The 20,997-nt window shown below is 37.5% G+C and overlaps 1 protein-coding gene across 5 annotated transcripts in view; it reads left to right on the forward strand.

Annotated features, from left to right (window-relative positions):
- The window catches only part of crocc2 (ciliary rootlet coiled-coil, rootletin family member 2), an 86,104-nt gene that overhangs the window by 839 nt on the left and 64,268 nt on the right, over positions 1–20,997 (forward strand). For 4 of the 5 annotated variants that reach the window (XM_087257285.1, XM_087257284.1, XM_087257281.1 and 1 more), the window contains 2 exons: positions 2,402–2,549; positions 2,643–2,749. In XM_087257285.1, the coding sequence (XP_087113411.1) occupies positions 2,696–2,749 (54 nt within the window). In that variant the 5' untranslated portion in view covers positions 2,402–2,549; positions 2,643–2,695. Of the gene's footprint in view, positions 1–1,423; positions 2,268–2,401; positions 2,550–2,642; positions 2,750–20,997 lie in introns of those variants that run through there. The other variant, XM_087257286.1, reaches the window with a different exon arrangement.

Genomic DNA, 20,997 nt, shown 5'->3' on the forward strand with positions numbered 1-20,997 from the left:
TTTGCGGTATCCTATTCAGAACCTACTGTAAAAAAAATTAATGGAAAAAAAAAGTAAATTGACAATACTTTTAGAATAACTTGTTGTTTATGATCAGGCAAATGCTGAAAAACACATCCCTCTGTAAAAACCTTCATACAGCATATCCCTCTGTGTGAATAAAAAGGTCTGGTGTAAGTCAGAGATGCCCAAACTAAGGTCCGCAGGCCAAAGTTGGCCCATGGTAACCTTTGATTTGGCCCGTCATTGCATCTGAGAAGAGAGGGAGAATGATGAAGATGGTTTTGAGATTGTCAATTCAAATTTAATATAACTCTTTGTTGTTTTATTGTTAAAAGCTAACTGTAATTAAATGTTTCAATTAAATGGTGTATGAAAATGTGTTGACTATTTGGCATTGAACTCGTTCACTGTGTTATAAATGTGATTTGTTTATGTTTTTATTACAATAAGTTATTATTTAAAAAAGTGATACTGCATTACTTAATCTGATTTAAAGTAATGTTTTCTATTTATTTCGAAACATATTTTGAAAAAAACTAGGGCATTATCTTTGGCAACTGTTATGTAAAATAATTTGGTATATTTATCTTTGGCCCACGGCTCTCAATGATATTTGGTTTTTGGCTCTTCATACAAAAAAGTTGATCTAAGTGCTGCTGAAATAGGGGATTTATGGCTCAGTGTAAAAGAAAAAAAACTATTTTTGAGAAAACTGCCTTTACAAATATGTAGGCTATTGCAATTTAAATTTACAGACACAATTTGATGAAGTGCAAGTAATTGGGTCTGGTATGTTTACTTTAAATCACACAGAAAAAAATATATATGTTATGTTCAATTTCAAAGGTGCATAAAAAACCTGGTTTGTGTTTGTGTCTAGCTTTAAAGCACAGATGTCAAACTCAGTTCCAAAAGGGCCGCAGCTCAGCACAGTTTAGTTCCAACCCTAATTAAACACACCTGATCAAACTAATTAAGTCCTTCAGGCTTGTTTGAAACCTACAGGTAAGTGTGTTGGAGCAGGGTTGGAACTAAACTGTGCAGGGCTTCGGCCCTCCAGGAATTGAGTTTGTCACCCCTGCTTTAAAGAAACACTCCACTTAAAAAAAAGGTTCATTTTACTGTTGACTTTCACAATTTTTTAATCCACTCCGCGAAACTCCAGGTCTGGTAGGAACATTTTTAGCTTAGCATAGATCATTGGATTGGATTAGATCATTAGCGCTGTGTCAAACTCTCCGCAGCACTACATAGTTTATCCCTAATTTAACACACCTGTTCAAACTAATTGTTTCAGGCTTGTTTGAAATCTACAGGTAAGTGTGTTTAAGCAGGTTGTGCTCCCTCAGTAACTGAATTTGACACCCCTGCAGAGTTATAAACATTTTCATATTTAAAGCTAGAGTCTTCAGTTGTTAGCTTGTGTACAAAGACTGACTATTTTCTTGGCCAATGTGGCTAGGAACTATACTCTCATTCTAGCCTAATAATCAAGGAATTTTGCTGCTGTATAATGGCTGCAGCAGGCGCAGTCATATTATTCAGCTTCAGTACAATTAAAATAGGAAAATTATTGAAACTTATTGGTTAATTTCGAGTGAGATACCAATGATCTAATCTAATTCAATGGACAATGCTAAACTAAGTTAAAAGTGTCCCGCCAGACCCGGAGAATAGCTGAATGGACTCAAACTCAACTGTTTACTCAACTGTTCACCAGCCTGGTGAAAGCGGTGGTTCTTTTTCTTAAAATATGGACCTTTTTGCAGTTATTAGCCTCATTTTCTATTTAATTATGAGCTTTAAATACTTTTAGCACATTTTTTGCTGAATTAGCTTGTCGGATGGTTATCAACCACCCTTTTTGATGTACCTAAAACATTGTATAAAGATTTTGAAGAACAAAAATATAAGAATAATTCTTTATTTTTAAATACAAACTTATTGCATCATATTTCATTAGAAAAAAAAGAATACTGTTTCAATTAAAAAACAGGCCATTGTCTTTTTTAGGCAAATGCAAACTGGGCCAGCATTCAAGTGTCCTCAAGTCATGCTGAAGCAACAGCACAAAGGATTCCGCTTGGTCTTAAAGCCTTCTTCGATGGTTATTTTCACATTTTATTATGGCATACCAGTCAAAATAGGAAAAATTAGGTTGTATATGGGACAAATTTTGGACCTTTGTCAGTGAGGGGTGGGTCTTTCGAACTATCCGAACCCCCCTGGCTATTGGCCTGGTTTAACTCTGGGAGAGTTATAATGTGAGCCTATTTTCAAAAAGTAAATTGTTCCTTTAAACATAAAAGCTTTAAATAAAGTTTTTAGAACCGTGTTTAGTCACCTGATTGCAATGTGTGAGTTTCTCTCCTTACACTAATGAATGATAATAATGCAGAAGCTGGAGGAGTCACTGCTTAACCCAGATAGCAGTGCTGAGGAGAAGACCTACACTGTGAGGGGCGATGAGGAGGAGTGCAACACCACACCAGTTCCTGCCCGCATCCGCGAGATCATCACCAGAAACCTGGCTGATGTGCCCACAGGTACTCATTAGTGAAAGTTCTGCTTGGGTATCAGTCTATTATTAAAACTCATGTATATTCAATCATCTCTATGCTTCTCTATTGATGAATCAGGCGAGGGCAGTGAGCTGGAGGAGAACCGGCTGCTGAAGGATCTGCCTACTCAAATGTCTGCAGACAGAGAGCAGCTGCTCAGCAGGCAGGCTGCGATCACTAGTCGGGTAGGAGCGTATGCACAAACTTTACACACATGCCCTTGGGTCTTTGGAAATCTGACTGATAAGCCATTTATGTATAGATAAGTGTACAATTAATCACATGATGATGATTCACTGTTATAATGGATTGCATAAGCCCATTTTAAACAGCCTTCCAGTATAAATGCAAACGATTTCCATATTGCAGCATTTGTTTAATCCCAGTCTTCGCGTCCCACCACGCTACACATTTCGTATGTTTTTCTTTTCCCGTCAGACGTTTCTTTTTAATTTTAAAATAAGTGCCCTGCAAAGTTGAATCCACAGGGTATTCCGCCATGATTTCATGTATCATTCATCAATCATTCATTTTTTCTTCAGCTTAGTCAGTGACTCCTTGATTTATCAGGAGTTTCAACAACGGAATGAACCACCAACTACTCTGTCTTAGGTTTTACGTAGCGGATACCTTTTGAGCCGCAACCCAGTACTGGCAAACACCCTGACACTCTCACATTCACACATGCGCTCATATACTACAGCCAACTTGGTTCATTCAATTCCCCTATAGCGCATGTTTTTGGATTGTTGGGGAGACCGGAGCACCCAGAGGACACCTATGCCAACACAGGGAGAGTATGCAAACTCCAATCAGAAATGCCAACTGGCCCAGCCGGGACTCGAACCAATGACCTTATTCCTGTGAGGCAACTGTGCTAACCACTGAGCCACCGTGCCACCTGCTGTTTCATTCAAAAGACATTTCAGTGTGTAATATGTGAATTTAAATTATTTTGATTTAAGGAGGTATATTGTGTCCCACTTCACACTTCTCTAGTGAGGTGCATTTGTGTATGAATGTGAAATGAAGGTTTCTTGTGCTACGATAGATGACACTGAAGGAGAATTGACTAGGAAGCAATGCAAACTGTAGGAACGTGTCAGTCAAAACACAGGTCATGGATAGAGCTCTTCTAACAAGTTGCTTATCAGAATCATGTGTGATAAATTAGAAAAACATGCAAAATATGATTGGTGGGGGGTGAGGACCAGGATTGAGAAACATTGCCCTAATGTATCGACAAGTATGCAGCCATTTCTGGTTATTTTAGCTGTACATAGTTTTTTATTTTTATTTTAGTTAGCTTTGATTTATGTTATTAACACTGGTTCGTAATGCAATTAGTTTTGGCGTTTACTGCACTACTTCTCAAGTTATTTGCATTCTGAACACAATATTTTATATTCAGCTCTATTTTATCCAACATGGAATTACATGTTGCATTTGTGTATCACTGTAGTATAGTTTATTCTGAATTATTTTCTGATTTTAAATCAGTTTTTACACAATGTTTCAATGCTTTAACGCAATGCCCCTCTCCCCTGTTTTAACTTTTCAACTTTTCCTTTCATTCTTATCAACAATAGCCAGACATCACAGATTTGGACAAAACCTTTGTTGTGGTTTCTCAATGCTAATGAAAAACAATTGCAGTTGTATACCATTTCCATTAACCAATTTTCATTTATTTATTCATATTCTTTTTGGCTTAGTCCTTTTATTAATATGGGGTCACCACAGCGGAATAAATGTGAACCAAATTTATTTATTTATTTATTTTTTTTGCTATAAGTCATTCAAAAAATAGGTGAGAGTAGGTGTATGCATTTCAAAGCCATCCGTTTATTCAGAGAAGAAGATGTGTTATCCAGGCATTAATGGCAAGGAATCTCTTGATACTTTGGAGATATATGTATAAGCCATATCACACTTATAGCAGTGCGATATGGCTGTATATCAGCACTGGTGGGAGACGTGCATTGACACGAGGCCACATGTGTCCCACCAGTGATGATAAACTGCTACGACTCGAGTGTGATATGGCTTATACATACATGTTCAAAGTATCAAGGGATTTCCTTGCCACTAATGCCTGAATAACACATTTACAACAGCTTATATACACAGGCATAATTGTGTATGTAAAAAAGAAAATCAAACACAGAGGGTTTAAAAATACATTTATATGAGGAACTACTTTCTTCCGCTATTCATCCATACCTGCAGCGGACATCAGAACAGCAGAAACCATTGCTACTTTACAAACATTACATTGAAGCTAGTATTTGAATGATTTTTGCTGACATTTTAAGATTATAAAGCTGAACGGAAATGCTATCAATCTACAAAAATTTCCAGGTTTTCTCTGTTGCAATTGGGAAATCACTGTAATGAACAGCGAAAAAGCCAAAGCAAACGTTATCAGATACTATGGTATAAATACAGCACTACAACATACAAAAGAGAGAGATGGGCTTAGTGTCACTTATCTGTTTTATAATGATTTGATCAGCTGTAGTTTGAAAAATTACTGGTTTTTCTCTTCTAGTTTGAAATTTGAGTTTTTCTCCTCTAAGGACTTATTATGCGGTCACTGTTGCCATCTTGTGGTGAATCGTCAACTGTCTTTGCTCTGCAATTATGCAGTTTATTTATAACAGTACACTGGCTTTCATCCAGCAACAACACATTCTAACTACATAAACAACTACATTCTCACCTAAAAAATACATCATGTTGTCCAACAGATGAAATAATTATCATACTGTAGTGCGTTTATTGACAGTTTATTGCTGTCACTCTATGTGGGCAAAGTAATACAGAAGGGTGCGGAGGCTGTACCAGTGCTGCTATTGCAGAATATTGAACGTTGTCAGCCAGTCAGATTCGAGAACAAGACAGAACTGTTGTGTGTATATATATATATATATATATATATATATATATATATATATATATATATATTTGAAGTCAGAATTATTAGCCCCCTTTTGATTTTTATGTTCTTTTTTAAATATTTCCCAAATGATTTTTAAAAGAGCAATGAAATTTTCACAGTATGTCTAATAATATTTTTTTCTTCTGGAGAAAGTCTTATTTGTTTTATTTCGGCTAGAATAAAAGCAGTTATTCATTTTTTTAAAAACATTTTTGGGACAAAATTATTAGTCCCTATGAGCTAATTTTTTTTTTCGATAATCTACAGAACAAACCATTGTTATACAATAACTTGACTAATTACTCTAACCTGCCTAATTCACCTTATTAACCTACTTAAGCCTTTTAATGTTACTTTAAGCTGTATAGAAGTGTCTTGAAAAATACCTATAAACTATTATGCTTAAAAATGTGCTGAGACAATCTTCCCAGAACAGAAATTGGGGAAAAAAATAAACAGGGGCGCTAATAATTCAGGGGGGCTAATAATTCTGACTTCAACTGTATATATATACAGTATATATATTTCCCCTGCACATTTGTGAATTGTTTTTTTTTTTGGTTTAATTGCTTAAAAAACTCATCCATTTTTAAATTTACATAATTTGAAGAGCAAATGAAACACTTCTGGTGTTTATTGTTATACTTCTAATGCTGGGAAGTGCAGAGTTTATGTCAAATGGAGGAAAACAAATGGAAATACCTATTCATGTTTCAGTAAACAACAGAAAAATGTTTGATTAATACAACATAAATGTATGTTACATAATATAGACAAAATTTCTCTTATAAGTGTAATAACCCACACATCTTCAGTACTGCTTTAAATATTTTTATTTTACTAGAAAAAAAAAAACATTTCTTTTTAATGGCTGAGAGGTGAGGGGAACAACACCATCTTTTTGAGTCCAGCTTTTATTTTTTATTATCAGAGCAATTCCAGTGTTATGGATATGATATTTGGAGTAAAAAATCAAAACATAAATTCATATAGAAAGTATATGTTAACATTATATTGCAACATCTGTTTATATTTTCTGAAACAACTAACCACAGAGTTAAAGGATCAGAAAAATATCAGTCTGCAAACATTTTTATTTTTAAATGAGAAAACTAAACATGCGTTATGGACGTGACCAAAAAAAGTCTGTGAGTTTACAGTCTACAACATACTTTGTAGAAATTATATGAATTAAAATGCACAAGCCAAAGAAAGAATTCTAATCAAAAGAATAAGAGTGGACTCTCTATAGACCTAAAACGATTGACCTGATTTTAAATTACGTTTTTGCATTTATGAGGAAAAGGCTTGTTATGGATGGGGAACCTTTGTGTTATGGATGTGACAGATGTGAAATTGGCACTTGTATGACTTTGGTAAATCAAATATAACTCTTCGAAAACACTGACAGAGACATTTTGAATATTTTTTAAAGTATTTTAAAATACTTGCTTACACAAAAACTATTTTATTTGCTATTTTGGAGAAAACTTTTTACATGGCAAGGTTGACATTTTGCATGGAATTGTGAATCAATGCATTCATAGTCCAACCTGTACGTCGCTGATCATTTACAGTTTAATGGAGGTTACTCCATTAAGTGTCAAGGCGGAAAGGAAAAGGTAGATGGTGGCCAATAAATCAGAAATCCCCTACATTCATGAAAATAGCTCACTTGCATGTTGAAAAATAAGTTGGATAACACTGTATTCTATGATCTCATAACATACATTATCCACGGTTTCTCTCTTTTCCCAGTCCTCCCTTGTCTATCAATCTTGTTAACCCACCCAAACGCATTCCCAAAGGTGCATCAGAAATCGAACCCAAAACAACCAGATATTGATGGGAATATGATCTTGTCCTCTGGCAGTATGGTTAATATCTCTAACACACTGCGCGTAATAAAAAACATAAGCCTCCATCTGGTGTATGGAGCATATGATTGATGCAAAGCTTCTGAGATGTGCACATTTGCCTCCTTGCTTGAAAGTCAAAACATGGCAATGTAATGTGGATTATTGCCTTCAAACTCTCCCTAGGCTTTGTATAATGGACACTGAGGGATTGTCGATCAGTAACCTGGTGGCAGAGGTTTCATGCACTCTGAACTAATGCAGTCTCGGTCCAGGAAAAGATTTTAAGTGAGTGTTTCCCTCCGTCCAGCAGTTTTTAAGGGATTGAAAACAGAGGAGGGACCATCACTAATAAAGTGAGAGGTTGATGGAGTACCTTTGGACCCTGCACTATTTTCCTTCATTTTTTTTTCTGAACATGTTGGTGGATAGACAGATGTGTGTGTATACCGAAGAGATCAAGAGAGGGAGTTACAGAGGCTCTTTGACAGAGAAAGAAGGAGCCACATGGCTTTGAAATGGAATATGTGCACAGCAAACATCAGAGCCGCAGCGCTCTTTCCGAGAGGGAAAACCCGTTTGGAGTTTTCGATAAACAAACGGTGGTAAAGGGCCATGTGAAAATCAGCTATGTCACATGGAACGAAATGTATTTTGTTTCTGCTTGAAGCTGGACTTTAGTACTGAAAAATGGAATGAACAACCTGTTCATGAAGAACCACTGGTTTATGAAGGACTGATGTAAGCTGAGCCAGATTTGTAGCTTATTCTACATCTACATTTCATTACATCTGATCAAAGCAGCAGCATTTCCAAATAAGAAATAAACTTATAATTATGTTTGTGTTTTTTTTCATCTTATTTTTGTTATCTAAATGAAGGAACATTTCATTAAGTGTCATTTCAATGGCATGTGAGACCTTCAAAACGTTTACTTCACCAAAAGATTGATTGGAAAATCAGCAAAAAAAAAAAAAAAACTAAAAAGAAAAATATTAAACAGAAATCGAAAGAATGAGTAAAAGACATACTTTATGCTCAAATAAACGGGTAGCAGAAAATTTCCTTCTAAAGATACTTTATTTACACAGTGTAATGTACAGTTTTCAACTGTTTTTTTTTTTTTGTGTGTGTATTCCTACAAATATATTTGTCAATTCAATAATGTTTTGCTGTATAGGTTTGTAAGTATTGTATGTATAAAATGACGTTTTGTTTTTTAATGTATTTGTGGAGCCACTTTTTTTCAGAAGACATTTTCTATAAATAAGCATATTGTAAATAGGTGTGATAAATGTTATTATAACTCAGCCCCTTACACTTTTCTATATTTATGTTAAGTAATTTTACAGCAAAAAAAAAAAAAATACTCGACAGTTCTGTTAACAAGTCCCTCTCCTTGTTGAGCTTTGACAAAATGGTGAAAAAAAAAAATTATCAAGAATTTTAAAGGGCATCTAATTTACCTTGTTTACAAGATGTAAGATAAGACTTTGGTGTCTCCAGAATGTGTCTCTAAAGTTTTAGCTCAAATACACATCAGATCATTTATTACAGCCTCCAGATTCTGCCCGTTTTGCTGTCTGAGTTCAGTCCTGTTTTTGTAGCCTGTGGCTTTAAATGCAAATGAGCTGCTTTTCTCCGCCCACTGCTCCGATGTATATGTGTGCTTCTCCTGTATTACATGAGATGAACAGCAGTCAGTGATGGAGACAGACACGGCTGAAGCTGAATTAAGTTTATTTGATGTATTTGTGTTAGTTTATTCAAGCCTTCCTGAAATGAGTCAAAAACAAATGCAGCCGTAGTGATTATAGACCTTTTCCTTAAACACAAAATTACCCATTATGCTTTGCGTGGAAGCGCAAGGAGAATGATAAGAACTTCCATCCAGCAGCTGAAGCAAATAAACAGATTTTGACAGCTTTGAAACGATAGTTTTAGTCTATTTTACCTGCTTTTATCATCTTTGAACTAATACTGTTGTGGAACATCACCACCTCCTGGACTGATCATTTAAAAAAAAAATGCCATCTAGAAGGATGGAAAACTGCTGTGAGACATTTTCTCCCCGTTGTAAGAACTGCAGTTTAAATGAAGCCTTGTCATCGCTAAAGTTAACATTTTTTCTTTCTTTCAAATATATAACCAACCCAAACAATTGTAATTCACCAAAATGTTTGACAAACACATGTAGCCTGTACTGTCCCACTAACACACTGATTTAATAACTGTGACAAAGTGATATTTTGAAACCAGGGTAAATACTACACACTAAATGAAACATAAATGGCTCGCGATTAGAATGAACAGCAAATCAGCCAGCAGATTATCAATAATCAATTAGGTATGTTGCATGGCTTACATACCTGTTTCATGCCAGTAATCTGGTTTGCTGTATGATGCAGTGAGGTATTGCATGTGTGTGTGTACGTATTGAAGAGCCGCTGAGCTAACAGCTGACAGGCCGGGAAACACTTGACACTTGAACTGAATGTTTTTCTCTCGCTCTTGAACCACATCTGACAGATTATAATGGCTTTAACACACACCTTTCAAAGTTGTGTCACAAAATCACTTCGTAAACCACTCAAAACGCTATTGAAACCCATTTTTTTTCGAAGCGCAATTTACCAGTTGTAAATGCTGTAAATGGAAGTTTTAAACATTCTGGCAGAAGAGGGTGGTCGCTATGGCACCCTCCGCGCAGCCAAGAAAAAGGTCTATATAGTAATTGAGAATTACATAGCGATTTTACTCTCTTTATTACAAACATGCACTGTTATGAAGATGTTTTAAACCTATACAATTAATTATTGAGGTGCAGCTGATTACAGAGACTTGTAACATGTTTTAATCCTATATTCTTTGCAAAAATGTTTTGTGGACATGTGTATACATGTTATTTTGGAGACATGAACACCTGTCAATCAATTTGGTGGGCGGGGAAAATTGCACTCATACATCACGTTGCGGTGGGCCTCAAAATCAGAGGGATTTAGATCCTATTTTAACGTCAGTAAAGTTTAAAAAAAAAAACTTGTTGTGTTTCTATTACACTAATATGACAGTGGACACTCTATACCTTCACACAGTTCTGTCCAAACAGCTTACAAAAGTGAATTTTCATCATATGTGCCCTTTAAAAAGCATAAATAAGTTTGTCGAAAATAACTTTTCTTTATTTATTGTAGGTTTACAGCATCAGCTTGTCTCCCGACCAGCTTGATGTTTGGGGAAAAATAAAAAGCTCATTGACTTTCTCTCATGGGACTGTGCAAGAAAAAGCTCATTTTTCATAGAACACAAAGCTGTCGTTTGTGATAACAGTGCCCTCTTTTTCTTGGCCAGGTTTAATGAATGCCAACTGTGCACATTGCCAGTGGAGCCTATTTAAGATATAAGCTATAAATTTACTTAGTCTGGCTGGTATAAATAGCCTTTTTTTTTAAATCCACACTTTTATATTTTAGAGAATAAAGACCTGAGTCACATGCACTATAAGTGTGAATACATGTCTTTTTTTCCTTTCTGTCGCCAGTTGAGTAGACTCCAGTGCGAATGTGCTGACATGAAGTCAAATGACACCATGCATATAAATATTAACTTCAAGATGGTATGGTAACATAACATAAAAACTTTACACTGTGCCAATATACTAGCTTAAGTTTATGATTTCTAGATGGCTACTTTTTTCCTATCTATATTTATTTTATGTCACTTTTGATGAGAGATCATACATATTCTTGAGAAGTGTGATCAATTTAACCTGTCTTTCCAAATTACAGCATCAGTCAGTGGCCACATTTCCATCCACCTTTTTTTATGTGGATTTTGAATATGCGCATAAAAAAAATGGTTGATGGAAACGCCAAGATGTGCATACATTTTAAAAATGTGCATAAAAAACTATGCGCATAACAGAGTAGGATAAACTTTTTATTCGATGAGAAAATATGTGCATAAACTGGGAAGGAAACACTTTTACCAAACAAATTCCAGTATGCGCTTTAAAAAAGTCATGTGATTTTGTTATAAGAGTTCATGTGATGATAAAATACGCGAATGGACAAACCATCGGGCTGAGCACATTGTAAAACATCTGAAATGTTGTTTTGGTCATTCTAAAATGCCTTAACCATTTCAGTATTATTGTAGTATTTAGTGTTATTATATTATAAATTACTCGCAGAATCAAGAGAGTCTGTACTCCGTGTCTCACGCCTTCAAACACCACTGTGCGTTCACTGTGTGGCAGGGTTGCATTCTGAGGTCATTTATTTAATGAAGAAAAGATTCATGCAGCTTCTCCTACCGGAGAAAATTCCATTTTTTACTGTTGATATTTGGCGCCTGTTATTCAGGAAGTGATGATTTTATTGGCTTTGATTCATTGGATGGAAACGCCTCCACTTTTGCGCATAAAATTAATTCAAATTTTGGATGGAAAAATAGCTATTGTGTGTTTTCTGTTTGTAGGCAATCCTTTGTTAGGATCTTTCAATATCTGTTTTATGAATTTTTGGACTTTTTTGTTTTTAATGTAGTTAGGCATCTTAATTGAAAAAGTAATTAATATATTGCTTTCAGAAACAGCTGGATAAGGCAGCTGTAATGTAATGTGATGTGTATTTATATAGCACATTTATTGTGTATGGCCATACACCAAAAGCGCTTCACAATCATGAAGGGGGTCTCTCCACACCAGTGTGCAGCATCTACTTGGATGATGCGACGGCAGCCACAGGACAACGGCACCTGTGCGCTCACCACACACCAGCTATAGATGGAGTGGGGAGACAGTGATAGGGCCAATTCGATGGATGGGGATGATTGGGAGGCCATGATCGCAAGAGCCGATTGATAGACTTTGGCCAGGACACCGGGCTTACACCCCTACTCTTTACAAGAAGTGCCATGGGATTTTTAATGACCACAGAGAGTCATGACCTCGATTTAACGTCTCATCCGAAAGATGGCACCCACTGACAGTATAGTGTCCCCTTCACTTTTACCGGGGCATTAGGACTCACACAGACCACAGGTTGAGCGCCCCCTGCTGGCCTCTCTAATACCACTTCCAACAGCAATCTAGTTTTTCCCATGTGGTCTCCCATCCAGGTTCTGACCAGGCTTAGCCCTGCTTAGCTTCAGTGAGTAACCGGTCTTGGGCTGCAGGGTGATATGGCTGCTATTAATCAAGGATGGATTACATTGATTGAAAGTCAGCGCATTCAAATAGGAAAACACTCTCAAAATTCAGTTTTCACATCGCAACCAAATATGCATTGCAGAAACATCAATAAAACATGTAAGTTGAAATGTGTCTATTTTGGTTGTGGTCTGGGCTATTTGCAGCATGTTGCTGTATTTGGTTGCATTGCAAATATTAGCAGTGGGTTTCTATATTTGGTTGACACCACCCTGGGGCCACCCAGGCCACCCAATGTCAACTGGCTTTTCTCAATGTAGATGAGTAGTGGCTCTACTCTGAGCTTCTCACATTATCTCTAAGGGTGTGTCCTGCCACCTTGTGAAGGAAGCTCATTTTGGCTGCTTGTATCCAAGATCTTTTGTCCTTTCATTCATGACCCAAAGCTCATGACCATAGGTGAGAGTTGAAAGGTAGATTGACCTGCAAATCAAGAGTTTTGCCTTTTGGTTCAACTCCTTTACCACAACACACTGGTACACAGACCGCATTGCTGCTGAACCATTATATCTTTCATTCTCATGTTCTATCCTTCTCTCACTCATTAAATAAACCTCAAGATACTTGAACTCCTTTACCAAGCCAACAGGACAACATCATGCGCAAATAACAGAGATGAAATTCAATGGTTCTTGAACCTGACCCCTCTCTCTCAACCTAGACTGCGCCTAGAAATTCTGTCCATAAAAATAATGAACATTACTAATGACAAAGGCAGCCCTACTAGAGTCCAACATACACAGTTAACAGGTTTAACTGCAGAAAAAACTAAACATTTCAAAACTCAGAGTCCATTTAGGGGTCAATCATCATCAAAGTCATCTTCAATACTGTCTCTGACACACACACACACACACACACACACACACACACACACACACACACACACACACACACACACACACACACACACTGCATTGACAATACAAACCAGACTTCAGTTAGTGCTATTAAAGTAAAGAAACAGTAAAAACATAAAATTACAATCAGTAAAAGTAACAAGCTTCCAGAAATAAATCTTCTGAAAACAAATATGGCATCACAAAAACTAGCATGTAAAACAAAAATGCAAAAAAAAATTGCCTTTGACTGCCTACGATGTCATGAAAATGATAAACTAAATCCTTTACTGCAATGCATTGCTGAATTGCAAACTTAACTCCTGCTCTGCTCATACAAAGACCAGATAGCCCATAACAGAATGTTGGACCCTATACTTAATGCCATGAGAGACACAGTCAAAGGCCTTCTCGAAGTTCATAAAGCACATGTGGACAGTATGAGCAAACTCTAGTGAGGTTAAAGAGCTGCTCCGGTGTTCCATAGCCAAGACAAAATCAGCATCGTTCTGCCTAAATCTGTGGTTCTACTATCTGCTGAATTCTCCTCTCCAGGACCCTTGTATGAGAATTGCGATTCCCCTTTTACTTTGAAACACACCCTCTGGTCCCATTTATTTAAAAAATGGGGACCACCACCCTAGTTTCCCAGTCCAGAGGCACTGTCCCTAACCTCCATTATCCAGTCCAAATGCTTTGCCACTGTGGGGCTTGCAGATTACAGTGATTTCTGCTTGGGTGATGGGTAAGTCAACCCCTGCTTCCTCAATTGAAGGCCTCCTCAGAATATTCTTTCCACTGTCCCACATCTCCAGTTAAACAGCTTCTTACTACCACTATAAGCAGTGTTGCTAAAGCACCGCCACATCTCTTTATTAGGCTTGTCAAAAATAATTGTTTCTTCAAAGCACCGTGATGGAGATGCGGACAATTCAGTATTGGTTCGATAATAGATCATAATTGGTTATTACGTACTGACGTCATTTATTTCCTATGCGCTATAGAATACTATGGCGAAGTAGGCGAGGGCGAGTAAATAAAACACTCCTACTACTTAAATAGCAGATAATTGTGCACACTGCTTCACTGCTTGCGAGTTTGATGGAAAGTCTGTCACTGACACTGAAGAAGGTACAGCACAAGCAGCTATTTCACTACTTGAGAGAAATGCTGTAAAACTCCATCTCTGTCTCTCTCTCAGTTTGGACATTTGACCCGTTGGCATGTTCGTGAGGTAACTTTTCCTCTCCTCTTGGCTGTTAAAGCTATACTTGTGGATCCAGACATTAGCGTGCCTGTGATGTGAGTTTTCTTCACTGCGTCTATTGCGTTTACTGTGATAAACGCGTATTATGCGTATATAGACTGTGACCGTGGCTGTTCTTCCCGCGTCACTCATCGGTGAACAGCACTTTTCGTTTTTTAGAGCCAATTGCAGCCCTTTCTGTTGAGCGGGTAAGACAATGACCAATCATAGTAATGTATGAATTTGCTTGACAGCGCTCAAAAAGCAAGCAGGATAATATTTACATTAGTTTATTTGCTATAAATGCTCATGTTGTCTTCTGTGCATGTGTTGGAGTTCTGTCTAAAACATTCAAAAAGAGGGTTTTCTTTGAGCAGGTCAAAATAAAGGTGCAGTTCACATATCTTACTGCTTGTATCTAAGGGCCATATTGTATTACAAATAATATATAAATATTCATATATTTATTGATTTTAATAAATATTTTTCTTGTGTTGTGAAGAAAATCTAATTGTGTATGAAAACCATCGTCAATGCATCGTGAGGCACTGAGATATCAAACTGAAACGAATTGATGGCATGATAATCATAACCGAATCGTGATACCAGTGTAGGTTTACACTCCTACTCTTTATGGCTGCTCTGACAATAAAGATGGACAAAAGGACATCACTATTTTGACTGTTTTCATCATTCTTTTATTAATTAATGCATTCTTTCATTTTCTTTTCGGCTTAGTCCCTTTATTAATCTGGGGTTGCCACAACGGAATGAACTGTCAACCTATCCAGCATGTTTTTACGCAGCAGATCGCAGCAGACCCCTCCAGCCACAACCCATCTCTGAGAAAATCATTCATTCTTTTTTTCATAAATTTTACTTCAGCTTAGTCCCAATTTTTTCAGGGGTTACCACAACGGAGTAATTCTAAACTATGCCAAACTACTGGCATACACTTTACACAGCAGATGCCCTTCCAGCCATGCTGGTAAACACTTATACACTCTTTCATTCACACACTATGGATCATTTTAATTGATTAAATTCACCTTTGGCGCATGTCTTTATTGGTGGTGGTGGTGGTGGTGGTGGTGGTGGTGGTGGTGGGGTGGTGGTGCTAATAGAGCACTTGGAGGAAACCCACACGAACATGGGAAGAACATGCAAACTCCATACTTGTTCTCATAGATAATAAAAATGTTTCTGAGCAGAAAATTGGTCATTTGAAATAGCAAAAAAAAAACACATTGTAATATTATTTTCACACCACTGGTTGATCATATAAATACTTTGTAAAATAGCAGACAAGAATCTCACACTTACCTTAAAGTGGATTTTAGGTAAGCTTACCAACAACAAAACTTCTGGAGTGCTTTTGGCTATGCGTGGTTTTCCTACACTGTGACTTTAATGAGCTGTTAGACTATAAATCACAAACTTGCATTTTAATATTCAGGTGGGAAAGTTTTTATTCACTCCGGTTTCCCCCACAAGTCCAAAGACATGCGCTATAGGTTAATTGGGTAAGCTTAATTGTCTGTAGGTATGTGTGTGAATAGAAGTGTGTGTTTCCCAGTGATGGGTTGCAGCTGGAAGGACATACGCTGCGTAAAACATAGAGTATGCTGCATAAGTTGGAGGTTCATTCCACTGAATGAAAAATGAATGAATGTTTGACTTGGTTTCTTCAGTTTATTTGACTCAGCATTTGTGCTAAAGTGGGTGATGAAATTAGAATTTATGGCTTTTTTATCTATTTGGACTGATTGGGAGTTTTGCTCGGTTAACTTTAGTAGTCCTTAGAGATGTTTCTTGTTCTTTAGTCTGGCAAATACCTTAAAGATATTGAGATGAAGTGGCTATAGTGGCTCTGATCTGTGAGTGTTCCCACTTTCACTCCTGGGGAGTAACTCCATATCACTATTTTGAAATAAATCTGGTGTGGCACATCTTAGGACTACTTGAAAAGGAGCAGCAAGCCCTATAAAGTCCTTCTCATGGCTCTCAGGACAGTTTGAGAGAGGCCTCCTAAACAAGAGAGCGAATGGAAATATTTGGGCAGGGAGCAAGGTTTTGCTCTTGAAAGCACACCTCTGTCTTCTGGCAAAATCACAGCAATCTCTTGTGACCCTTGAAAATTGCCCCTGAACTGGGATAAACCTTGACCCAGTTTGCAAAGCTGCATCGTCTCAGGAGGATGAAAAAATGTTGATGTGAACTTTGACCTTTCTCTGTTGATGTTGGCCAACCGCCAGCTTGTAGTTTCTCAGGCACTGGGGCTGTGTGTATTTGTGTGGGAGTGTGTACGTTTGTATGTGTGGGTGTATGTCAGGGGATTGCGTGGGTATATATTTTACAGCTCCAAGGCAGTTTTTGGACCAGGATTGTGTGAGACAGTCTCCCTGTGTGTTTTTGTAGGAGTCACCCAAATGTAGATTTAGATGTATGATAGAGCAGAAATGTTAACTAAATGAAGCACTGTAGTAAAACAACAATCACGAGGCCACAAGCTTTTAAGCTGAGAGATAAATCACCAAACAAGTGAAAAAAGGAGGGGGTTGCAGCTAAAACGTGATGCTATTTGTCAGAAAACCTTTCTGAATTGATCCGGACTCGCAGACTAGTTGGAGACTTTTTGACAAAGAGCATGGCAGCTTCCAGGCTCTGCGTTTTTGACCTAATCCCCACTCCTTTTTACTTTAAAGGTCTTGTCAAACATCGTTGCCACTGATATGGTTGTTTTGTTAGAGTGAAAATGGTGTGCTCTTTTTGGCTCAATCTTTCCAGTTTATTTCTCCTATGTGAAGCTGCTAAGCCTAGCAGTGGTCGTAAGTGGAGTTGAGCCAGTGAAGCTGGATCTGTCAGCTGTCTATGAGTCGTAAAAATGATTGACGCTCCAGAGAATCATTCCTCAAAGAAGGGATCATCCCAAAGTCCTCACTACATTTAATTAAGTGTCCTTTATCTTTTTCCATATTTCTCTCTCTTTTCCCTGTTTGACTGCTTATTTGCTTCTCTGACTGTGGGAACAGAAAAGCGAGCTTCCTTGAAAGTATTTTACCATTTGCTTGCCATTTAATTTACACATGACATCAAGTAGATTGGTGACATTTAATGGCCTGTTTCCGCTGAGTGGTACAGTACAGGTTGGTACTGATCACCTTTATACTTGTGTTTCTACTGCCAATGGTGTGGTGTACGACAGAAAGTTTCAGTCAACGTCATTCTCGCTTGAGGAAATGTCAGAGTAAAGGTGCACAGGGTTGTTCACATATGGTATGAGAAACGCTTCTCACAAAACAAATGCGTTATACAGATGTTACTACTTCAATGTGTTCCTTGTGCCGCCATTCATACCGCGGCGACGGCGGTACTTGATGCGCCAGCAGCATTTGACCGCTGGGTGGCACTTTAACCACAGATATTCAGCTTTGCCTTTTCACAATGCTAAACAGACTGTTCTGTAGGCGTAGCTTACTGTATGTGATGTGTTCAATTAAAATATAATTTTAATTGAGTTTTTCTGGTAATAGACATGCTCTTACACTATACTATGCTGTAGAAAAGATACATGGTGAGAAGTCAAAAAGCAAATATAAGAATTAAGTTATTAGCCTTCAGTGCCCGATTAAATTGCGTTGGGGTGAAAATAATGTTTTGATTTCTTTGACTATCATGGCAATGTTATAATCTCAAATCTTAAACGTGCGCATATAAAAAACAGCAAAATAATATAGATTATCCTGCCGGTAGAGCACATCACCTCACAGTTGTGAACTTGCGATCACCTCAACTTACATATATAAATGCTTGTGTATAAATGTTCATTACTAACCTTTCTATGAACAATGCCGAAAATAGCCTACTGTAATGTCTGCAATAAAATAAAATAAATAAATAAATGCAACATATATGAACACACACAGACCCTTACAGTCTCCGATATGTTACTAATTACAAAAAAAACTACACACAGCATACATTTAGTCCTCATTTGGGTTCAAAAACAACACACAACACATAGCCCACAGTCAAATCTTTCATCTGTATCTTTAATCTTCACCAGCACATGTAACGTTTTAGTAGAAAGTAATTCCGTCAGTCCCGAGTTCATAATAGTCCAGAAGGTGATGACAATAGTTAAACATGGCATTTTGTTCATCTTTTAAGTTGCTGAAAGAATCATTTGCTCCTTTGTTTTTTCCCGGGTTCTCCTTTGTTTTTTCGCACTTCACTCTCGTGTTTGTCCATTTCACAAGGTATTGGATGTCAGAGCATTTCAATAATCATGCACACATTATTATCATCAGCTCAAGAAGTTCGTTATTTTAAATATAGGTGCACACGCGAGAGATCATAAGATCTGGGGAACGTGAAACCGACTTTACCGGTATATTCAAAAAAGCGCTGTTCACACAGGCGAGGACGTTATGGAGTTTTTCCAGAAAAGACTGTTCACACATCCATTCCAAAATACTGGTAAATTCTGACATCCTTCACCACAAATTAGCCTTTAACGGCTGTGCTTGTATTTGTAAACATTTGACTACATTACAAACTCTGTGGATGATCAGTATTGTGAACAACTTTGATGAAAACATATGAAGGATCACTTTCGCATGTCGAGATGTTCATAATATGTGCGTGTGCTGGCGCTCACAGGCTGTTTCACAGGCACACGCAAAGCTTGAAGGTAAACAAACAACGGCTTATCATAAGCATCTTATTGATGATTATTTACACAGTTGGCATTAATGAAAACATATAAACGTTATCTGACTAACTTCTAGCAGCTAAATGCATCTGGGAAAATATTCAAAGGCTTTTATTCTCATAAACCATGCGGACGTAAAAGCATCTTACTGTTCTGATTGGCTAAAGTAGACGTCCACGTCAGCACGTTCTAGACGTGCACGCGCTCTTTCCGGCAATCTTCCTTCTGCAATCACACAGCGCAGCATTCCGGCAAATTACCGGTAATGTTACAACTTCTCTTTCCGGAAAATAGCCAGAACGAATTTACCGGTATTTTCAAAAAGGACCTGTTCACACATACAACCTTTCCGGAAAATTGCTGGTAATTTTCCGGAAAGGTCTGTATATGTGAAAGGGGCTATTGACTGCGTGATTCATTGTGAACACTTTCATTGTAATCTATGTTTAAAGCTGATTAATTAAACTAAAATGTAGCTTGTAACACAAATAACACAAATGTTATTTCTTATAATGTTGTTACTTAGAAAAGTAAATATTACGTATAACTCGCATTACCCCCAACACTGCCTGTAAAACATATGTACTTAATGAATAAGCACAGTAATTTCACCACATCACAATCCGGTAAGATAGTAATAGCACAGAAAAGCTTAAATTAAGCTTTCTCCCACAATCAAATTGAACAGATGGTATCATTTTTTTCTAGGATGGCTTTGAAAATCTCAGAAAAACATAAATTAGTATTTCGTGACCCTTTAAATATCTATTATCTTCTGTAAGTGTCATGTCACGCAGCTGCTTTGCTTTCCAGTCAGAACACACATCATTCCTAGTTAGGACTCTGTGTTAAATACTATTTTATTAGCATCTCATTCATGTGGCTTATTTTGTTCTTTTAGTTTATAGTTCAATTTTAAAATTACAAAGTACATATGTTTTATGGTTGTTCACTTGTTTGTTTACATCCCTCACTGTGGAAGGTGGTTGTAAATTCCAAGGCCAATTGATACAATATTGTGCATGTGAACATGTGTTTGTGTTTTTATTTCGCGTGTGGATACTGCCTGTGTCCCGTTTTTTTTTTTTTTTTTTTTTTACCTCCCAGTAGGTCTCCTCCACAGCAGCTGTGACTGTGGTCAAACAGTGCTCCATGGTGATAGTGGCGGGTTTGTGCCTGGGGGCTGCAGTGGGGTCTCTGAGCTGGGGAGCTTCACAGTTCTCTGATTCTTGGCCAGCATTGTGTAATCACTCACAGTGGCGCTGCAAAAACAGCTTTCACAATCAGCTGGATATCTCTCAGCGGGCGAGAACTCCGGCAGGGACCTCGAGAAGGGCATATTAGTTGAAAGAGGACAGCGAGGAGACACATGGGACAGGCGTGTTGTGTTTGTATGTTTGAGTTTGCATAAATGTTTAGGTTGGCATTTAATGAATTTTGCATGTGTATGAGAACTGAACTTAGCACGGGGCAAGTATGGAGGAGGTGTGTGCGTGTGTGTATATGTAGAGGAACTGTACGTCCGCTCCAGCTGTGTTTGGGAATCTGACAGATTATTCACTACATTAATTCCCTTTATTAAGCCTCTGAGTCTAGGCCAAGCCAGTGAGAAGCTCACAGCTGTA

The sequence above is a fragment of the Danio rerio genome, chromosome 6 (genome assembly GCF_052040795.2).
Source record: "Danio rerio strain M-AB ecotype USA chromosome 6, GRCz13ab, whole genome shotgun sequence".
In the NCBI taxonomy this organism is placed as follows: domain Eukaryota; kingdom Metazoa; phylum Chordata; class Actinopteri; order Cypriniformes; family Danionidae; genus Danio; species Danio rerio.